The 18,096-nt window shown below is 47.8% G+C and overlaps 2 protein-coding genes and 2 long non-coding RNA genes across 4 annotated transcripts in view; 1 reads left to right on the forward strand and 3 right to left on the reverse strand.

Annotated features, from left to right (window-relative positions):
• The window catches only part of ITGAD (integrin subunit alpha D), a 31,456-nt gene extending 25,415 nt beyond the window's left edge, over window positions 1–6,041 (forward strand). Inside the window, exons 21-30 of the mRNA XM_026515524.4 lie at window positions 972–1,085; window positions 1,199–1,278; window positions 1,383–1,466; window positions 3,712–3,790; window positions 3,951–4,058; window positions 4,164–4,241; window positions 4,445–4,558; window positions 4,700–4,801; window positions 5,059–5,169; window positions 5,650–6,041. Coding sequence (XP_026371309.3) covers window positions 972–1,085; window positions 1,199–1,278; window positions 1,383–1,466; window positions 3,712–3,790; window positions 3,951–4,058; window positions 4,164–4,241; window positions 4,445–4,558; window positions 4,700–4,801; window positions 5,059–5,169; window positions 5,650–5,763 — 984 coding nt within the window. The 3' untranslated portion in view covers window positions 5,764–6,041. The remainder of the gene's footprint in view (window positions 1–971; window positions 1,086–1,198; window positions 1,279–1,382; window positions 1,467–3,711; window positions 3,791–3,950; window positions 4,059–4,163; window positions 4,242–4,444; window positions 4,559–4,699; window positions 4,802–5,058; window positions 5,170–5,649) is intronic.
• On the reverse strand, window positions 220–5,865 carry LOC130544286 (uncharacterized). Its single transcript, XR_008960456.1, has 2 exons — window positions 5,307–5,865; window positions 220–3,327 (listed from the first exon to the last, which is right to left on the reverse strand). It is a non-coding gene; the product is annotated as an uncharacterized LOC130544286 (long non-coding RNA).
• Window positions 6,042–6,933: 892 nt separating the features above from the next.
• Window positions 6,934–7,640, reverse strand: LOC113267995 (cytochrome c oxidase subunit 6A2, mitochondrial). The gene is made up of 3 exons (XM_026516365.3): window positions 7,466–7,640; window positions 7,163–7,299; window positions 6,934–7,061 (listed from the first exon to the last, which is right to left on the reverse strand). The coding sequence occupies exons 1-3, from the start codon at window positions 7,536–7,538 to the stop codon at window positions 6,978–6,980; spliced, it is 294 nt and encodes a 97-aa protein (XP_026372150.1). The 5' UTR covers window positions 7,539–7,640; the 3' UTR covers window positions 6,934–6,977.
• Window positions 7,641–10,675: 3,035 nt separating this feature from the next.
• Window positions 10,676–17,841, reverse strand: LOC130544285 (uncharacterized). The gene is made up of 2 exons (XR_008960455.1): window positions 17,217–17,841; window positions 10,676–14,355 (listed from the first exon to the last, which is right to left on the reverse strand). It is a non-coding gene; the product is annotated as an uncharacterized LOC130544285 (long non-coding RNA).
• Window positions 17,842–18,096: the final 255 nt, after the last annotated feature.

The following is an 18,096-nucleotide window of genomic DNA, read 5'->3' on the forward strand; positions in this document are numbered from 1 at the left end:
GACAGCGAGAGAGGGAACACAAGCAGGGGGCGGTGGGAGAGGGAGAAACAGGCTGCCTGCTGAGCAGGGAGCCTAATGCCAGACTTGATCCCAGGACCCTGGGATCATGACCTGAGCTAAAGACGGATACTTAATGACGGAGCCACCCAAGCTCCCCTATTTCCCTACAGTTTAATTTGCATTTCTTTAATAAAGTTGAGCAACCTTTCATCTATTTCCTGGCCATTTTGATTTCTTCTTTCAGGAAGTGCTTGTGCAAACTTTTTCTTATTTTTTATTGAGTTGTCCATACTTTTATTTTCTTTGAATTTTTTATTTAAATTCAATGTAGTTAACATATATTGTATTATTAGTTTCAGGGGTAGAATTTAGAGATTCATCAGTTGCATATAACACTTATATCACATAAACTGCCCTCCTTAAGGCCCATCACCCAATTACCCCATCCTCCCACCCACATTCTTCTCTTAATTGTAAGAGTTCTTTAATATTCTGGTTACCAGTACTTTTCCAGTTACATGTGTTCAGATATATTTTCCAGTCCTATTGCTTGTCTTTTCAGTCTCTTTAGAGTGTCTTTTAATAAACCAAATGTGTTAATTTGATGGTGGTTGATTTTTACCAAAACTTTTCCTTTATGTTTTGTGTTTCTATATGTTGATCTTAAGAAATACTTCCCTACTCCAAGGTTATGAAGCTATTCTTCTTTATTACCTTTTAAAAGCTTAATAATTTTGCTTTTCCCATGAAATCCTTAATCCAGTTGGAACTTATTGTAATGTACAGAGTCAGGTAGGGATTCAATTTTTTTTTCTGTTTTCTTGGGTTTTCTTGCATGGGCCAATTTTCCTAGGATTATTTACTGAAAAGTCTGTCCTTTCTCCCTCTGCTCCACAATACCACCACTGTTCTATATCAAGCCCACAAGTGCACGTGGTAACGTTTATGCATTCGATTTCCTCCCCTGGAAGCAACCCCATCAGCGCCCGCTGCGCCTGGCATGTGAGGGAGCGCTCACTGGGAATGAGGACCTGAAGAGCAGCAGCTGTAGCATCAACCATCCCATCTTCCAAGAGGGCACTAAGGTGAGTGCCTCCCCCCAGATCCTCATCACTCTCCTCCCTCGTCCTGACTCATTTCTTTCCCTCACATCTCCCTGACCTTCCTTATCCCCATTCCTTCTTTCTTCTTCTCTCAGGGCACCTTCATAGTCACATTTGATGTCTCCTACAAGGCCACCCTGGGCAACAAGTTGCTTCTGAGGGCCAATGCAAGCAGGTGAGGCCAGGTGTATCCCTCACTCTTTCATCTCATGCTCCAGCCAGACATGTCTCTCCTGGACTCCTTCTAAATGAGGCTCCCCTCCCTCTTTCTCTCTCCAGTGAGAATAATAAGCCTACAACCAGCAAGACCACCTTTCACCTGGAGCTCCCGGTGAAATATGCTATCAACATGGTGATCAGCAGGTGTGAACTTTGACTCTCCTATAAACCTAGTATCTCCCCTTGCAGCCCAGACTGCTCTTTAAGGGATGGATATCTAAAGTACCCTCTAATTCTTCACATGGGGATACTTGTGACCAGCCATATATTTATGCCATAATAACATACACCATATACTTCTGGCTTCTTCTCTGATGAATTGACCTCCTGATGGGACACACAGAGTTTGCCACCACTCTGCACTCCTCCCTCTCTCTTTAAGGGGCAGACTTCCTTCAACACGAAGCCAATTCTAGTCTTCTTGCTAAATACGAGTGTGCTGAAGTGAAACTAACTGGGTTAAGATTGAGGCATTTATGAGCACTCTGAAGTGGGAGATATGGTTTGTCACCACACAGGGGAAAGAAAAGGTCAGGGTTTCACAAAACAAAGAGGAGACCAGAGATGTGACAAACTGCTGGGAAAGTCTCTGAGAGTCCGAGGCTGTGGCAGGTGCAGGAAAGTCAAGTGCAGGGCTGTTGCTCTCAGTTCTGAAGGTGGGTGGTGGAGCAGGGGCAGGTCGGGCTGGAAGCAGGGCAAGGAGCCCCACATAACCTGGTCAAACTCCAGAGGTTTACAGAGGTGGTCAGAAGCTTATACTATTGCTACTGTTGTTGCTGCTGATGACACATGAATTTTTAGGGGAACTAAGGAGGGAGGATTAAGCGGTGTCATTGCCCTTCCAAATTCCATGTATGAATTTCCCCTACTGTCCATGGGAAAATGGTGGAACTTATATTAAGAGCTTACAGTTATATATATTTATGACATGCCAGGCATTTAAAAAGTACTTTACATCTATTTACATTAATTTCATCCTTCTAATAACTCTGTGATATCCTTATTGTTAAACCCCCTTTGTTACCAACAAAGAAATCAAGAGGTTAGACAGCTTGTTCCTGTCAGTCAGCTGGTAGGTGTCAGAACCAGGGATCAAAGTCAAATGGTCTGGCTCCAGAGCTTGTGTTCATGACCATATGCTACCATGCCTCTCCAAGGACTGGCAAAGCTGAGTGATTTACTCAAATTTGAAAAGAGAGCTAGAACTGGAAGATTTTAAGGCGAGAAAACAGAAGCAGAGAGAGAAAGGGTTGGAATGAGGAACGTAGAGGAAGGTTAACACAGTAAGGGAAAAAATATGAATTCTAACATTTCTGCCATTGCTGCAGACTTCATCACAACTCTGTCACAGGCACTCCTCATAGCATCCTCATTTTATACAGGAAGAAACTACAGGGCCCCAGACAGGCGAAGTAACTCACCTAAAGTTACTTGGTTGGGAGGTGGTAGACAGAAATGTGAACCCAGGTGGCCTGGCTCCAAGCCTGTGCTTTAAATCAGCACACTGACTGTCACATTTGTGGGAAATTGTGGGGGGCCCACGGGGTTTCTGTATGGCTGGCCCTGCTTCTGTACACGAGGTGCTGGGAGATACGCGGCACCCCTGCTGTTTGCTTGAGTCCTGAGACCTGCAGTGTTAACTCTGGGAAGGCAGGGATTATGGCTTGTTAACTGGTGACTCTCCAGAGCCAAGCACGCGGCCAGGTATAGGGTACATGTTTCCTGAAGGAGGCAATGGGTGGATGGACGGATGGTTGGATGGATGGAAAGCCACCTGAAGACTAGAACATTTATGTCCACTCCGAGGGCTTGTGTTCATGCAGCATCCTTCCTCACACTTACTTGACTGCCCCAGGATAGCCACATCTCTTTTCTTCATTCCGTCATGGAGGGGCTTGCATTGCATTTTTTCCTGAGTGATCCAACCATGATTCCCTCGAGTCCCCTTAGGCTTATTTGTTCTGGCAACAGTGTCTGCGAACATTACCTGAGGCCAACCATATACCTAGTAGAGGAGAAAGCCATGTGAATGCCTTCTTCCCATGGGAAAATGTTTAAATGTTATGAGAGGTAATGTTTAAGTTGGGCCGTTAAGTGAAAATTCCCAGAAGGGGAGGGGTAAAGACATTCCAAGCAAAAGAAAGGACTTGACCAAAGCTATGGGGATGTGAAAGAGCCAGGATGTCAAAGGACGAGCTAGCAGTTCTGGGTGACTGGGGCAAATGCCATAGGAGAGGAGCTGAAGCTGAGGCTGCGGAAGCATGTGGGGGCCATAATTATTTCACGGGATCATCTGCTGGGGGGTCCAGTAGAGCCCTTGGTAGGAGCCCGGGGCCCAACGGAGGACGGCTCCAGGGCTGTTTCTCACGGACAAGCCCTCTCTCTCCAGGCAGGAAGAATCCACCAAGTACTTCAACTTTTCAACTTCTGAAGAGAAGAGCAAGAAAGAAGCTGAGCATCGTTATCGCGTGAGAAGCCAGGGAGCATCCATATCTTCCCTGCCAGGGTGCTGCTAATGTTGGGGGCTGGTGGGAGAGGGAAAGAGAAGCTGAGGGCTAGATCCAGGAAGGAAGTAGGATTTGGGATGCTCCCGGGACCACACTAATGTTCTGTCTCAATTTTCTGCAGGTGAATAACCTGAGTCAGCGAGATGTGGCCATCAGCGTTAATTTCTGGGTTCCTGTCCTGCTGAACGGTGTGGCTGTGTGGGAGGGGGCTGCGGTGGCGCCTTCACAGGTGTCTGCTTGCCTTTCGTAACTCTCCAGAGTCGGATCGTACAGTGCCTCACACCCTCTTACCAGTGAAATGTTGACCATTCTGTGGCTATTTCTCTCTCACTAGAGTCTCCTGTGTGTGTCAGAGAGGGAACCTCCCCAGCATCCTGACTTCTTGACCCAGATTCCAGGGAGTCTTGTACTGGTGAGAAAGACCCTGGCTTCCCATTGCAGGACCAGCTGCCTATTGGGGGATATAGGGAAATGCACCTGCTAGCTTGGAGATCTATATATACGTCCTATAACTGCTCATCTATTCCCCACCCCAAACCCGATAGACTTTGTTTCTTCCTGTGGTTCTTGCCTCAGTGAAGACCCTCCTCAACTTCATTCCTCTCCGGTCCCTAGAACTGCTCCATCGCTGACTGCATGAGGTTCCGCTGTGACCTCCCCTCCTTTGGCATCCAGGAGGAACTGGACTTCATCCTGAAGGGCAACCTCAGTTTTGGCTGGGTCAGCCAGGTGTGTGGGCCCAACAGCAGAGTCCCTCCCCCGGATTTGGGTGGGACCAGATGTGTCTGTGCCCATCCTCAAGCCAGGAGACTTCTCCAACTCTGAGCCTCTTCCTAGACCTATACCCCACGTTCTGTCTCTGTATTGCAGACACTGCAGAAGAAGGTACTAGTAATGACTGTGGCTGAAATCACGTTCAACAGATCCGTGTACTCCCAGCTTCCAGGGCAGGAGGCATTCCTGAGAACTCAGGTAGCGACTCTGTGGTAGGAGTGGCCAGGCTGGTAAGAGGGCCCCTAATGCTAAATCTGGGGTGCTGTGTGGGAGGCTCAGAAGCCTGGAGGGAGGAAGGATGAAGGTCCACCAGCAGGAGAGTTGTCTCTAAGCCCATGACTGTTTCTGTATCTCACCCCTGGAGCAAAGGAAGGATGGGAAGCACTTAAAGGTCGGGCAACCTGGGAAGAGTCTGGAACAGCAAGGAGTCTGATTCTTTGTCATTCACAAATCAGACAGCGATGGTGCTTGAAGCTTATGAGGTCTATGATCCTGTTCCCCTCATTGCGGGAAGCTCTGTGGGAGGACTGCTGCTGTTAGCTCTCATCACAGCCGTCCTGTACAAGGTGAGTGTTTTCATCCCACTCTCCACACCACCAGCATCTAACCCAAGGCCTTCCAGGGACAGGGTGGTATAGCGGGAAGGACTCAGCCAATGGAATCAGCCAGGCCCCTGTGTACATTTTGGCTCTACACGACTCACTCTTTAACGTCAGGCAAGTTGCTCCACTTCTCTGAGCTTGTCTCCTCACTTTTGAGATGATAACAACGCCTGTATTACAGAGTAGCTGAAGTGAGACAGAAATGAAGTAGGGTGTGTGTAGGCCTGCCTATGAGTTTATGCTTTTCTCCTGTGGCTTTCATGCATAACTGCTGTGTTCGCACTTCGTAGGTAATACATGATAGCTGTTGTTCACATAAGCTTTCTGGCAACACAAATACGAGTCAGCTTATTTCCCTTCTCTTCTTGTCTCTCAGCTCCTTCCTACTCCCAGCTTTCTTCCCTGCCCTCTTACCCAGCTCTTCTGATTTACTTCCCTTCACAGCTTGGCTTCTTCAAACGTCAGTACAAAACAATGCTGGATAAGAAAGCTGAAGACACTGCCACATTCAGTGGGGAGGATGTTAGCTGTGAGGCCCCGGATTTGCCTTTGTCCTAATAATCCACTTTTCTGTTTGTCTCTACCCCCACGGACTGGTCTTGCCTTTGCCTACAAATCTACTTCCATGGGGAAAATGTCTGTATAGATCTCGACTGGTCTGAACAACGTATCAGGGGCTAAGCCAACTTCTCAAGGCATCGGAAGGTTTTTATGTTTTAACATATTTGTCAGTTCTTCGGTAATGACTCACTTTTGACAGACGCAAACACGCAGCCAGCATGAATTTTCATACATATGAAGAATTGCCTCATTAAATGAGGATGTTTATAACACATTCTTCTTGTATGAAAGAGCTCTAATTCAGGAACCTGAGTCCTGTTCTAGGAAGAGCTGGGGGAACCTGCTTGTGGGCCCAGAAAACATTCTCTCGCTTTTTCAGGTGACTGAGGTCTGAGAGAATCTTTTCTTAATGGTGCTATAAGTAGTATCAGGGGAGAAGCTCAGGAAGAACTCTGTGTGTTGTTCATGGAGTTCAGCACAGGCTTCAAGCTCCTCGAATGAACAGACTGTCCCAGGAGGGGAATGAAATGCCCTGAACTTGTTTGAAACAATATCTCCCTTGAATGAGGTCCCCAATGACTGGGAGAGCCAGGCTTTCAAAAAGGAGCATCTGATGTCCCAAAGCAATACAGAAGACTGATTAAGGGTGGGCAGAGAGAATGGCTGACTTATTCCAAATCCAAAATTAGGGAAGGAAGCCGCACACATAGGGCTGGAGGTCCTCTGTTTGAAATCAAGGTTGTCTCCAGAAAGCCAGAATTCACAGATATGTCAGTGTGTGTCAGGCAAAAAGTGGTCGCAGCCCTGAGTTCCCAGAGGGCCTCCAAGGAGAGGCCCCATTTAAGTCATTTAATCTCCGAGAATCTCAATTCCTCCTCTAGAGAAGGGGAACCAGAATTATATCTTGCTCCCAGAGTTACTGTGAGGATTCGGTGTTATGTGAAAGACCTTGACAGCCCAGAGCCCTAATTATTAATAGGTAAGAGAAAAGAAGGGGGGGTGGGGATCTCCCACCTAGCCATCAAGGACATTCCCCTCGAGCACGTCCCAAATCATGGCCTTGGGAAGAGCAAGGGGAGCACAGACCGGACTGTGTGCCTGCGGCAGCAGAGCCCCTCGGACACCCCCCACCCCACCCCCGCCATCCCCAGGGAGCCTGCGGACACACAGCTTCCACACCTTTATTGTGCCTGGTGGCCTATGCCTCAGCCTCAGGGACGCTCATAGCCGGTGGGCAGAGGGTTGACACGGGGATTGTGGAAAAGAGTGTGGTTGCCGTCTCCCCAGGAGTAGGGCTGTGAAGAGAGGGGGAGCAGATCGTCAGGGCCATTGGGGCACCCTTCGCCCCCCTGACCCTCGCTCCAGCCCTGGGGGCAGAGGCCTCAGGCCAGCATACCTTGGTGCGGATTCGGAGGTGGTGGTAGGGGATAAACTTGGGGCGCTCGTGGTGGCCCGAGTGGAGCCAGGAGTTGAGGGTGCAGAGGGCCACGCTCGGCAGTGCCAGCATGAAGGTCAGGAGGCGCCAGGTTCTGGCTGCAGGGGGGAAGCAGAGATGAGACAGAAGTGGGGAGGCCAGGGCCTCTGAAGGTCAGAGCGGGAGGGGTGGCCAGTGGGGGTGTCGTCAGACCCTGGAAGGCCACAGAGGCGGGAGAGGGGTACAGGTAGGCAAGCCACAGGGTCAGGTCCCGGCCCCACTCACCTCCTGCCCCTCCGTGCTCTCCCTTCGCCGCACTCGCCAAGCCCCGACTCAAGGGTCTCAGAGGCAGGGCCATCGCGGTGGGTGAGAGAAGCAGGAAGCAGTACACTGTCCCCTCGCTCTCCTTCACCGAGGCCTAGATCCTCCTCCCCTCTTTTCGGGCCAATCACCTGTTGAGTCTGTAACATGGGTGGCTATTTTTAGGGGTTTTCTATATTTAAAATGAGGCCTTCCTGGCATGAGGTCCTTCTCTCCAGACAGCTGCTATTTGGTACCTCTTATTTTGGTAAGGGACGCTTAAAAAAAACCAATATGCCATTCTTTTTATAGTTGCAGGGAACTAGCTCCTTCAGTACTCTATTCTGGGGGCTGGCACGCAGTAGGTCTTTAATAACTATTTGTAGAAGGAATTAAGTGTTCTTTTGAATCTCAGTTTTTTCATCTGTACAATGTATAATAATTTATACCTTAAATGAAATTTATGAAATGTAGGTAAAGTAACACAGGAATATGCCAGCTTAGTGTCCGGCATGAAACGGTAGCTCAGTATATGTATTCGTCACCATTCTTTGCAAAGAACAGAACTCACTCTAACTGGTTTTTAAATGATAAGCCGTTGAAAATCTTTGGTGGCTCACAGTGTCTCTGGTATGGCCAGAGAGGCCATTAATCTGTGCCACCAGAAACCAGCTGTTCTATGGGCCAGCTGCCATGAGATCCCACCCCAGTTTGCACTGCTGGACTCTGGATGCCGAAAACTTCACCCACAGTGCTCTGGAAAGCCAGATTCTTCTACCCTAACATCCTCTGGAAGGTGGATTCTTCACTAAGCTTGCGTCCTTGAGTTGACGTGCACCCCAGTCGACGATAGCTAGGTCATTGCCTATGCCCGAGCTTCAAGAAAGGCTGGTAAATTGAGTTCTGCCTTATACCTTAAGGAGGCAGGAATTCTATCTTGGAAAAAAAATCCCCAAATAGAAGAAGAGTTCAAAAGATACTGGGGAGCCACAGACTTGACAAGTGTCTACCGCTAAGCATATTATTTCAGTCTGAAAAATCTGATTACTTGGAGGAAAAAGAAGCAAGGCTGGGGAGACCGGCAGAAGCCCTGTATCGCAGCAGGTCAGTAGAAAGCTAGACGATAGTGCAGGGTTAATTTCTGCCTGGTTCACTGTTCTGTCCTCAGCACCAGCACAGAACCTGGCATGAAGCAGTTGTTCTAAAAATATGTTTTACTGACTGTTTCAACCATGTTACGATAGTTAACCCTCTATAAATGCCCTTGCAGAACTATAATCCAACAGGATGCCTCAGCTTTGATCAGGACTGATGTACCTAATATGAATTTAATATATAAAAGAAAAACGAAATTTTTGTACTTAATCTGAATATATGAAAGAAAAATATCAAAGGAAGGGGCTCCAGAGCTGTTCCTCCTGTTGGTTTGAAACTGAACACTAGCTTCTACTTAACTTTCTGAGGCTTTTTTTTTTTTTAAGTAACCTTGTTGAACAGTCAAATGTTATATAGTGCTTCTAAATTATTCCAGAGCCCTCACGGCGCTTTAATGGAATTCTTCCTATGACTGCTATTTCCCGGTTGGAGTTTGGACTTGCTGCTGAGAAAATGGGCCTTATTGCAGTTCAGGTTACTTGGCATCTCCCTCCACACACAGTCCCCTCAGCTTATGATTACGGCTTTTGGAAAAAGCAAATAACCAAGGGTGTTTGTACTTGAAAACATTCTAGGCTCCTCCCTCCAGAGTTTTGCTGGTCATTGCCAAACCATTGCCTGGGCATTCCCATCCCTTTGTCTCATCTTGGAACTTTCCATGAAGAATTTTTCTTGCTGGTACTTTGTGAATGCCCAGAGAGACGCTGCCCTCCTCTGCTACTGTTGTCCCCATGGGTGCACCTGTCCAGTACTCAGCCTTCTGTTTAGGTAGTCTGCACTTTCCTAGCTGACCTGTGTGGAGAAGCTCCTTCACTCTTTGTACCCACCATTAGTTATTCCTTAAGGTCTCTCTCATGCAATCAAGTAATTGGGCTGCTTCCAAAGCTTCTAGTTTCTAGAGGTTTAGGTTTTTCTTTGCCTTAGGCAGTGGGGATCACAAACTTACCAGTTGTTAAGTAAACCCCAGTGGGCAGCATCCCAGCCCCTTTTCAGACATGCCGCAGCTGTTGGTGGTGAAGGGTGTGGAGTGACAATCCCATGTCAGTTTCCCTTGCCTTTCCTGGGATTCTACATACCGTGACCATATTGTCCAAAGCAAAGATCAATCCAACTTCTGATCTATTAAACACAAATTTTGTTTATGGGGAGGCCTAAGACAGGACATCTGAAATTAGAATTGTCCCAGAAAGGGAGGATACAGGGTATGAGTTAGTGGAGATGAAATGTGAAGGGATTTAGAGATAAGACAGAATCAGGGTGGAGCTCACTAGTGAGATAATGACAATAGGATGATAGGGTCCACAAAGGGGCTATTATAATAGCTCCCTCCGCCCTTGGAGCAGGTGAAACTTGTTATGGTGACCATCTATTGTTTTGTGTCTCTGCCCAACATATGCCTTCTGGTAATAACACCCTGGGTTTTCTTTATAAATTCACCACCCCCTTCTCATTTTCGTTCTTAGTTCTGGTGGGGTTGACTCCGTCCTCCAGCTTTAAGAGGGGCCACGTGATCCAGGCTTAGACAAACCAGAACATTCTGTCCTCCTAACCATAGTAATTGGTTTGGGAGGGATACGTGTCCATGAGTCTCAATTTGGGGACTGACTTCTTGGACTACCGAGATGTAGTAGTACTTCAACTGACCCTGGGGTTGCTAGAGCTTCAGGCTGGAACCTTAGATTGAAGCCAATCCTAATGCCATTTTTCAGAGCAGACCTGAAAGGGATAGATCTAGCCTTGTTCATAATATTTGAACCCCTGGATCAAGATGTACCAGAATCGAGAAAGATCTGTACCCTTAGACCTTTCAGTTGCATAAAATGACAAAAAGATGGGGTTGTAAGTCTTCATTAATTGCTAAACATTTTCTGTGAAACTACATCCTATCTCTAAACGTTTACCAATGAATTTTTAATTTCTGTACTCTGGTCTGTTTTCTTGAAATTTTTTGCCTTCTTTTGTAGCTGAAACTTAATGGGCACTTGAAGTGAGTCCAGGGTTGGTTAAGATGAAATTAATTAAATAAAGTACACATTGAGATGTAGTCCAACTTGCTAAAAGTTTAATGGTTGAGTCTGTACTTTTATTTTCTTCTTGCATTTCATAATAATATAACATTATACGATAAAAATAAATCTATAACTGTGACCGGATGTCTCTGAAATCTGTAGCTAATGCTGGGAACACTGAGGTTTTTAGCTGAGCCAGGCACTCTTGTGCTCAGGCAGTCTTGTGACTCCTATAACTCGAGCCCAGACTGAAGTTATACCACAGGCCAAGAGCTTGAAGTTGTCGTTCCCATGAGATCTTCATCTCACATCTTCTGTGTTGGGTTCACGAGGCCAGGGGGTAAAGAGATCCTATAATAGGGACTTATTAATCTCAGATATTTTCTAAATTCGTATTTTGCCATCAAAAGTGCTGATTATTGAAGATATACTTGAAGGCCTTTCTGCACTATCACTGATGCTGCTAAAAATTTGATGAGATCATCCTGTCAATTTTTAGTAAGCTCATTATTACAGATGTGTGGATGAAATGGCCTGGACCCGGGGGCGCCTGGGTAGCGCAGTCATTAAAGCGTCTACCTTCGGCTCAGGGCGTGATCCCGGTGTACTGGGATCGAGTCCCACATCAGGCTCTTCCGCTATGAGCCTGCTTCTTCCTCTCGCACTCCCCCTGCTGTGTTCCCTCTCTCGCTGGCTGTCTCTCTGTCACATAAAATAAATAAAATCTTTAAAAAAAAAAAGAAAAAGAAAAGAAAAAAAGAAATGGCCTGGACCCAAGTAAACAGTGTTGTTTTCAGTTGCTTTTCTCTGGTATCACCATAAAAATAACCATGGAATGACTGAATGGCAGACTCAGGGACTAGGAAGACATAGATTGGGTGTGATCACTTCGGTTAACTTTCCAAATGTGTCTATGCTGTGGCTTGAGAGGACAAGAAGAGTAAAAGAAACCCAGGTTTTAGATAAAAAACTTGAGCAACTGGAAGTGGTTCCTTGATTTAATTCATATTTATTGAGTAGCTACTATGAGTCAGGCACTGTGCCTGAGCCTCTGCTCTCATGGAGCTCAGTCTACTAGAGGAGACAGCGTGTGACCATTCATGACGGTTCACTATGCCAGTGCCGGAGTTACCATACCAAGGATGGTATGAGAGTTTGGGAAAGCTTTGAATGGAGCTGGGGCTCCTATGATAAGTAGGACAAGTTTAGGCGACAGAAAAGGGGGGAGGGCATTCTAGGTAGTTGGAAGTAGAACAAGTGCAAGAGGTGTGAATGTCATGGCCAGTAAAGCTGGGGAGGAAGGGCAATGCCACGTGAGAAGCCCCGCAGGGTGTGCTGAAGCATCTGAACTCTATTTTGTAGGCCACTCTGGGGCACGGGGTGGCAGGCATGAATGCTTTTAAGCAGAGGAATGACATCAGATTTAGTATTGGAGCTCGGGGTGTAAGTGAGGACTCGAACTGGTGGGTTATATGGATGATGAAACAGGGTGCAGAGATTGGAGGCAGGGGAGGCTGATTGGGGTCTTTTGTGATAAGCCAGGGAAACAAGAGTTTGCACTTAAGGAGGCAGCACTGGCAACTGAGAGGAGGGGACAAAGTTGAGAAAACCTTCTGAAGCAGAACAAATAGGCTGTGGTGCCTGGTGGGACCTGAGCTGTGAGAGAAAGAGGAATCAAGACTGGGGCTTAGACACTGGATGAGTGATGCTCTTAAGGACATCTCTGCAGTTTGAATTCTCACAGGGTAACTGCACATTTTCCCCCCACTTTTAATAGCACATGGTTGGGAAAACCAACAATAATTTTTTAAAAGCACAAGAGAAATAATGTATTAATCGCTGATATTAAGACATCACTTAATATCATCCTTGTCTATACTGAGAATATACTCATATTTCAGTTAACATACCTTTGCTTACCATCTCCCTAAATCCTTCTGTAAATTGTGAAGTTGAGAGACAGGAGAGGAATTCAGGAAAAACAAAACAAAGCAGGGCTGAGCTGAGCAAAGCAAAACCCTTCAGCATTTCAGAGGAAGACAGACAGCAGAAAAAGACTTTCATTAGGTAGTGTGGCTAGAGGAGAGGAAATGCATCACTGATCTACAGGTCTACCTGCCAGGCTATCAAAGGGCTCAGCTAGGGCCACACCACATGGGTTCATCTGGCGAGGTTAGACCTCTGCCTGACGGCTTTCCCGCACTGGAGACACTGGTACTGCAAACGGCCATTCCCCTGAGTGCATTTGCTGGGTGGCTGATCAGGTGGACACGCTGACTGGACCCACAGCCACACTCCACACCCAAGTGTGGCTTTTCCGCTAAATGGATCTTTCTCTGCTGGATCAGAGAGGAGCTCTGGGTGATGCGATTCCCACACTCAGAGCAGACATAAGGCTGCTCACCTGTATGGAGAAGCTTGCCACTGGCTGGGAAATTGTTCCCACGCTCAGAACAGGTAAACTTGGCAGCCATTGCCGCTTCTGGTTCATCATGGAGGGTGAACTTGGAGTCCAGACTCCGCAGGAGTCCCTGAGGCAGAGGAAGAGCTGGGGAAGGGGTGAGTGGAGGAGGAAGGAGGGAGGGCTGATAAATACTGGGGAGAGAAAATGGAGGCATCAGGGAGGTTAAAGGATGGTGTGAGGGGAGGAGTCTGGGAAAGATGGACATGATTAGAGGCTGGGGACTGAATGGGGTGGAAGCATCAATCACTGGTGGAGGGGCAAGATGAAGACAAGGAGGTTGTTGTAGGGACATAAAGGACCTGGGGCTTCTGCTCAGCTCTAGCAGAGGGAGAACTAGGGGGCTCGTGCCCTGAGGTGGTGCCTGGGGCTTGTGATAAGCCACATGGTGTTTGAGGCTGGCTCAGAGGCTGAAGCCCTCCCATACTCCCCACAGCTGTAAGGCTTCTCCCCTGTATGTGGGTGAATGTGCTGGGTGATGTAGGTCTTCTGACTAAAGCTGTCACCACAGTCAAAGCAGCAGAAGGGCTGCTTACCTGGGTAGCATATCAGCTTCCACCCATCCCCCAAAGCCTTCTTGTGCTGGGACCAGATGTAGGCTTCAGCGCAGTACACACTCTTTGGTAAGCCAGCAGCAGAGAGCTGACTGTAAAGCCCTTGCCATACTCCTCACAGCTATATATCCACCAGAATGGATTCCCTGGTGCTTAATGAGATGGAGCTCCCACAGAAGGTCTTGCTACACTGGGGATAGTGACAGGGCCTCTCACTAGTGCGGATCTTTCTGTGCTGGATGAGGGATGCACTCTGAGAAAACCCCTTCTCACAGGCCCTGTTCTTGTAGGGCTTAGCTCTCGGGTAACTCTGTTGGTGCTGGAGTAGGTTGGAACTTTGGCTGAAATGTCTTCTACAGTCAGGATGGAGGTAAGACTTTTCACCAGCATGACTTCAGAGATGATGGGTCAGAGAAGATCTCTGCCAGAAGCCCTTGCTGTGACTGTGACTGTGGTCAGTGCAGATACAGGGTCTCTCACTAGGCGCAGGTTTCCAGCGAGCTCACAGTCTAGGAGTGGCATCCAGCTCCCCATCCTCAAGGGCTTGTCCTGAGATTTTTCTAATTTAAAATTCTGGACAATGGGATATAAAGGTGTTTCTTGAGACTCTGAGTCCAGAAGTAGATGACACTATTCTTGGGTATATCCCTTGATGTTCTCCATTACTGAGCTTGTCCTCATTCTTGTTCCCAGTTCCTGTGGAAGAAATTGGAGGTTTCAGATTCCTGCACAGAAATGCTCCCCAGAGAGGGAGAGTAAAGCACAGAGGATAGTTTTGCTATAAAATTGCAAAGGAGACTTTGCTTTCAGAATCATATGCCTATCAACAGGTGAAGGAATAAACAAATTGTGGGATACCCGTATAATGGAATTCTCAGCAACAAAAAGGAACTACTGTTGTATGCAACTAATAGATGAATATCAAATTATGTTAGACCGGAGAAGCCAGACCCAAAAGTACATATTGTATGATTCTATTTATACGAAATTCTACAATAGGCAAAACTAATGTATAGGAACATAAAGCAGACCAATAGTTGTCTGGAAATAAGTGGGGTAGGGAGAGGCTGACTGGAAAGGGGCATGAAGTAGGGGTGATAGAAATGTTCTGGTTATATTAGTGTATACATTTATCAAAGACCAGACTACATTTAAAATGGGTGCATTTTATTATCTGTAACTTCAATAAAGCTGTCAGTCCAAATATGCTAAGATGTTTCTTGAGGTCTGGAGGGTGGACAGGAGTATCAGTGCTGATTGGCCAATTTTTAAAAGATTTTACTACATTATAAATAACAGTTTAAGTAGCTAGCATGTATAGAATGCTTACTACATGCCAGGTGCTGTTCTAAGAGTTTCCACACATAGATTAAGCCTCCCAACAACTCTCTAACATGGGGACTATTACCCCGTTTTGCAGATGAAGAAACCCACACTGAGAAGTCTTACTCTTGCCAAAGGCCATCCATTAAGTAAGTGGCAGAACCAGGACCCAAATGATCTGGCTGGAGAGAGCATTCTCCTGATTTCTAGGCTACAATGTCTCTCCCTGGGACAATTTTGAAAAAGAAATCCCCTTTTCTCCATAATGCTGACCTTCTCTAAGAAAAATGTGTTCACATTTGCAAGTTTCTTCAGGCTTTGCCCAAATGCCTACATATTTAAATACTCTATAATCATAGTTAAGTTACTGTGAGCAAGAGGAAGGTACTCCAAGCAAAAGATGAATCTAATTCTGCTTCCCAAAAAGAAGATTCTTTTTTTACTTATGAACGTTCATTCACATTTTCATAATGATCACATTTTAACACTATCTATTTTTTTATTTTTAGATTTATTTATTTGAGAGTGAGGGAGAGAGAGAACACTAGAATACGGGAAGGGGCAGAGGGAGAGGCAGAGAAATCCCCAAGCAGACTTCACACCGAGCATGGAGCCTGACACGGGGCTTGATCCCAGGACCCTGAGATTTTGACTTGAGCTGAAATCAAGAGCTGGTGAGCCACACAGGTGCCCCTTACTGCGAGCTATTTAAGTTAAATTCTTTTGTTTTTTTCATTTCCTTTATTATTGGACTATATCATTATCATAGATAATGCTCTAATCGTTTTCATGCCATGCACAGAGCTTATTTTTTCCCTGTTGAATTTCTTGCGAGGAATCATCCCCAGGAGTGCAGCTGCTGCCCCATATCAGAAAGGGCCTCCGGTCTCCATAAGGCAGAAGCACTTCTAATTCTATGGATGGATGCAGTTCAATTTGCCAGTGCCTGTCACTGGGCCAGCCACAATGACCCCAGCCTATTCATGGTTTCAAGAGTTCTGGAAAGACTACAGCAGTTCTGGTGACTCTCTTCTGGGAGTCAGCTAGGATATGTTAGTGCGATCAGCCCTTGTAACAATTAAGAAAGCCACAGCCTGCCAAAAACTTCCATGTAGGTAGCCACCAGAGTCCGTCATTCTTTCTGTCACTGTCGCAACTGTCTCCTCTTACATTCCCTGTCACTAATCTAGCCCAGGCTTTCTTTACCTCTTCCGGAAATTGCTGTATGTTTCCTAGTTGGCATTTTTGGCTTGTTTCGCCCTACTTCCGGTTACCTTACACAAAACTGTCAGGCATGTTTCTTAATACAGGGCAGTGCTTCCTGATTTCGCAGGGGACACGTGGAAAATGTGAACAATTTGTGCAGCATACTAGGAGAAAGGGTCGACGAGGCTCCCAGCTGGAGGTGCCTGGCCCAGTGCTTCTGGCCCCCCCAGGCCCCCCCCCCCCCCGCCCTCAGGGTTAAAGCAGTGGCTCCCGACCCTGGCTGTACATTAAAATTATGCCGTTTCTAGAAATTCTTTTGCCCAGGCTGCACTCAGGTGTAATAACATAGTATACAGCCAAAACTCAGAACCTTTGAACTACAGGGATATCTGTTTATCCTCAGGAACCTCTACAGGTTACCTTTCTTTCACTGTAGCCTTTCCTTTTCAGGAAGGGGTCCAGGGTATTAATAAACTAAGGTCAAGGCCCTGAACTTAGCTGTGTGGAGCTCTCGATAGCTGGACTCGACGCCACATGATAATAAAATTTAACCTTACCGAACTGTCCAAGGCTAAATGAGTGTCTCCAGGCTGGGGATAGACAGACTTTCGGTCACGGTGGTGTAGGGTAACATTCTGAGAAAGCTGTACCTGAGGGCCTGGGTGTTTACACCTGCGCGCACGTTTTCGCGGAGCTGAGGGGACAGTTAAAGGCAGAATTCCCTGGAGACCTTGGGAAGAGCAGGAGGTCTGGATTCTAAGGCCAAAGGGCCTGTGGTGCGGCAAGTGTTGAAGGAATGGTTGGATGGAATGAGCAGACTCCAGGAAGAGAATGGGAGGCACAACGCTGAAAAGGGCAGCGAAGATGCTCGTGCCGCCCCCTCCAGCCCTGATAATACCGACGTGCTTGCGGGGGTTCAAGGAGCGACCTATGGAAGAAGGTGCTCGGCGGAAGCGTATGCTCGGAAATGCCCCCTGCTCCAGGTAAGAGGTAGCGGGCTCGGGCTCCTGTCCTTTGCTAGCTCTTACCTAGTGAGATCCTGCGCCCGCATGTCTCCTGCATGACACCTGGGGGTGCAGCCAAGCGGGGCTGATCACCCCCACTCTCCGGACACGATATCCCAACTCCCGCGGCTTGGCCATGGAACCCTGCTCCGCGAGGGCCGTCCTCCGAGGGAACTCTGCAGCACGGAGGTAGCGTCCTTGGAGCCAGGCGCCCCACTCCGGAACGAGAGGCCGCTGAGGCTCCCGGGAAATGTAGTCGCCCGCAAGGGGCCTCGGAAACTGGAAAAGCATGGACCCTGCCGCTGAGCCACTTCTGGAGGCGTCCCCCCAGCCGTCGAGACCTGGATGCCGAGGATCGCGGGCATCCTTACCCAGCCTCGGCCAGGGGCGTTTCGTTCCGGCCCGCCCTACTTGCTTCTCACTTCCCGAAAAACTGCCCCCACCCCTCCCCTGGCGTTCCCAAGAATGGGGCGGAACGGCCTGGGCAATAACCACACCACAAAGAGCCGCGCAGGAACCGCCATTCCAGTCCCCAAGTAGAATGCGAGAGGAAAGGGCTTGGGGCGAACTGTCCTCAAGCGAGAGGCTTCAGAACGCGGCTTACGCCGGTCTGGTTGCTGTGCTTGGGGATCACCCGGGCAACCCAGCCCGACGCTTTGAGTCACGCGCATGCGCGTGGTCCCTTGGCCCCGGGGCATGCGCCTCACCTGGGAATGGAAGGAGGGAACAACCTGCAGGAGACAGGACGACCGCGCCCCCTAGTGACAGAAAGCAGTGATGACGACCCGGCTGGAAAGCTTGGGAGAAGGTTTAGGATGGGGAAGTTTTGAAGAGAGATGCTGGGTTGCAGGGCTGGGATTAGGGGGAGGAGAGTGAGGCTCTGGCTTCTGGCACAGAATTCAAG

The sequence above is a fragment of the Ursus arctos genome, unplaced genomic scaffold, assembly GCF_023065955.2.
Source record: "Ursus arctos isolate Adak ecotype North America unplaced genomic scaffold, UrsArc2.0 scaffold_2, whole genome shotgun sequence".
Classification (NCBI taxonomy): domain Eukaryota; kingdom Metazoa; phylum Chordata; class Mammalia; order Carnivora; family Ursidae; genus Ursus; species Ursus arctos.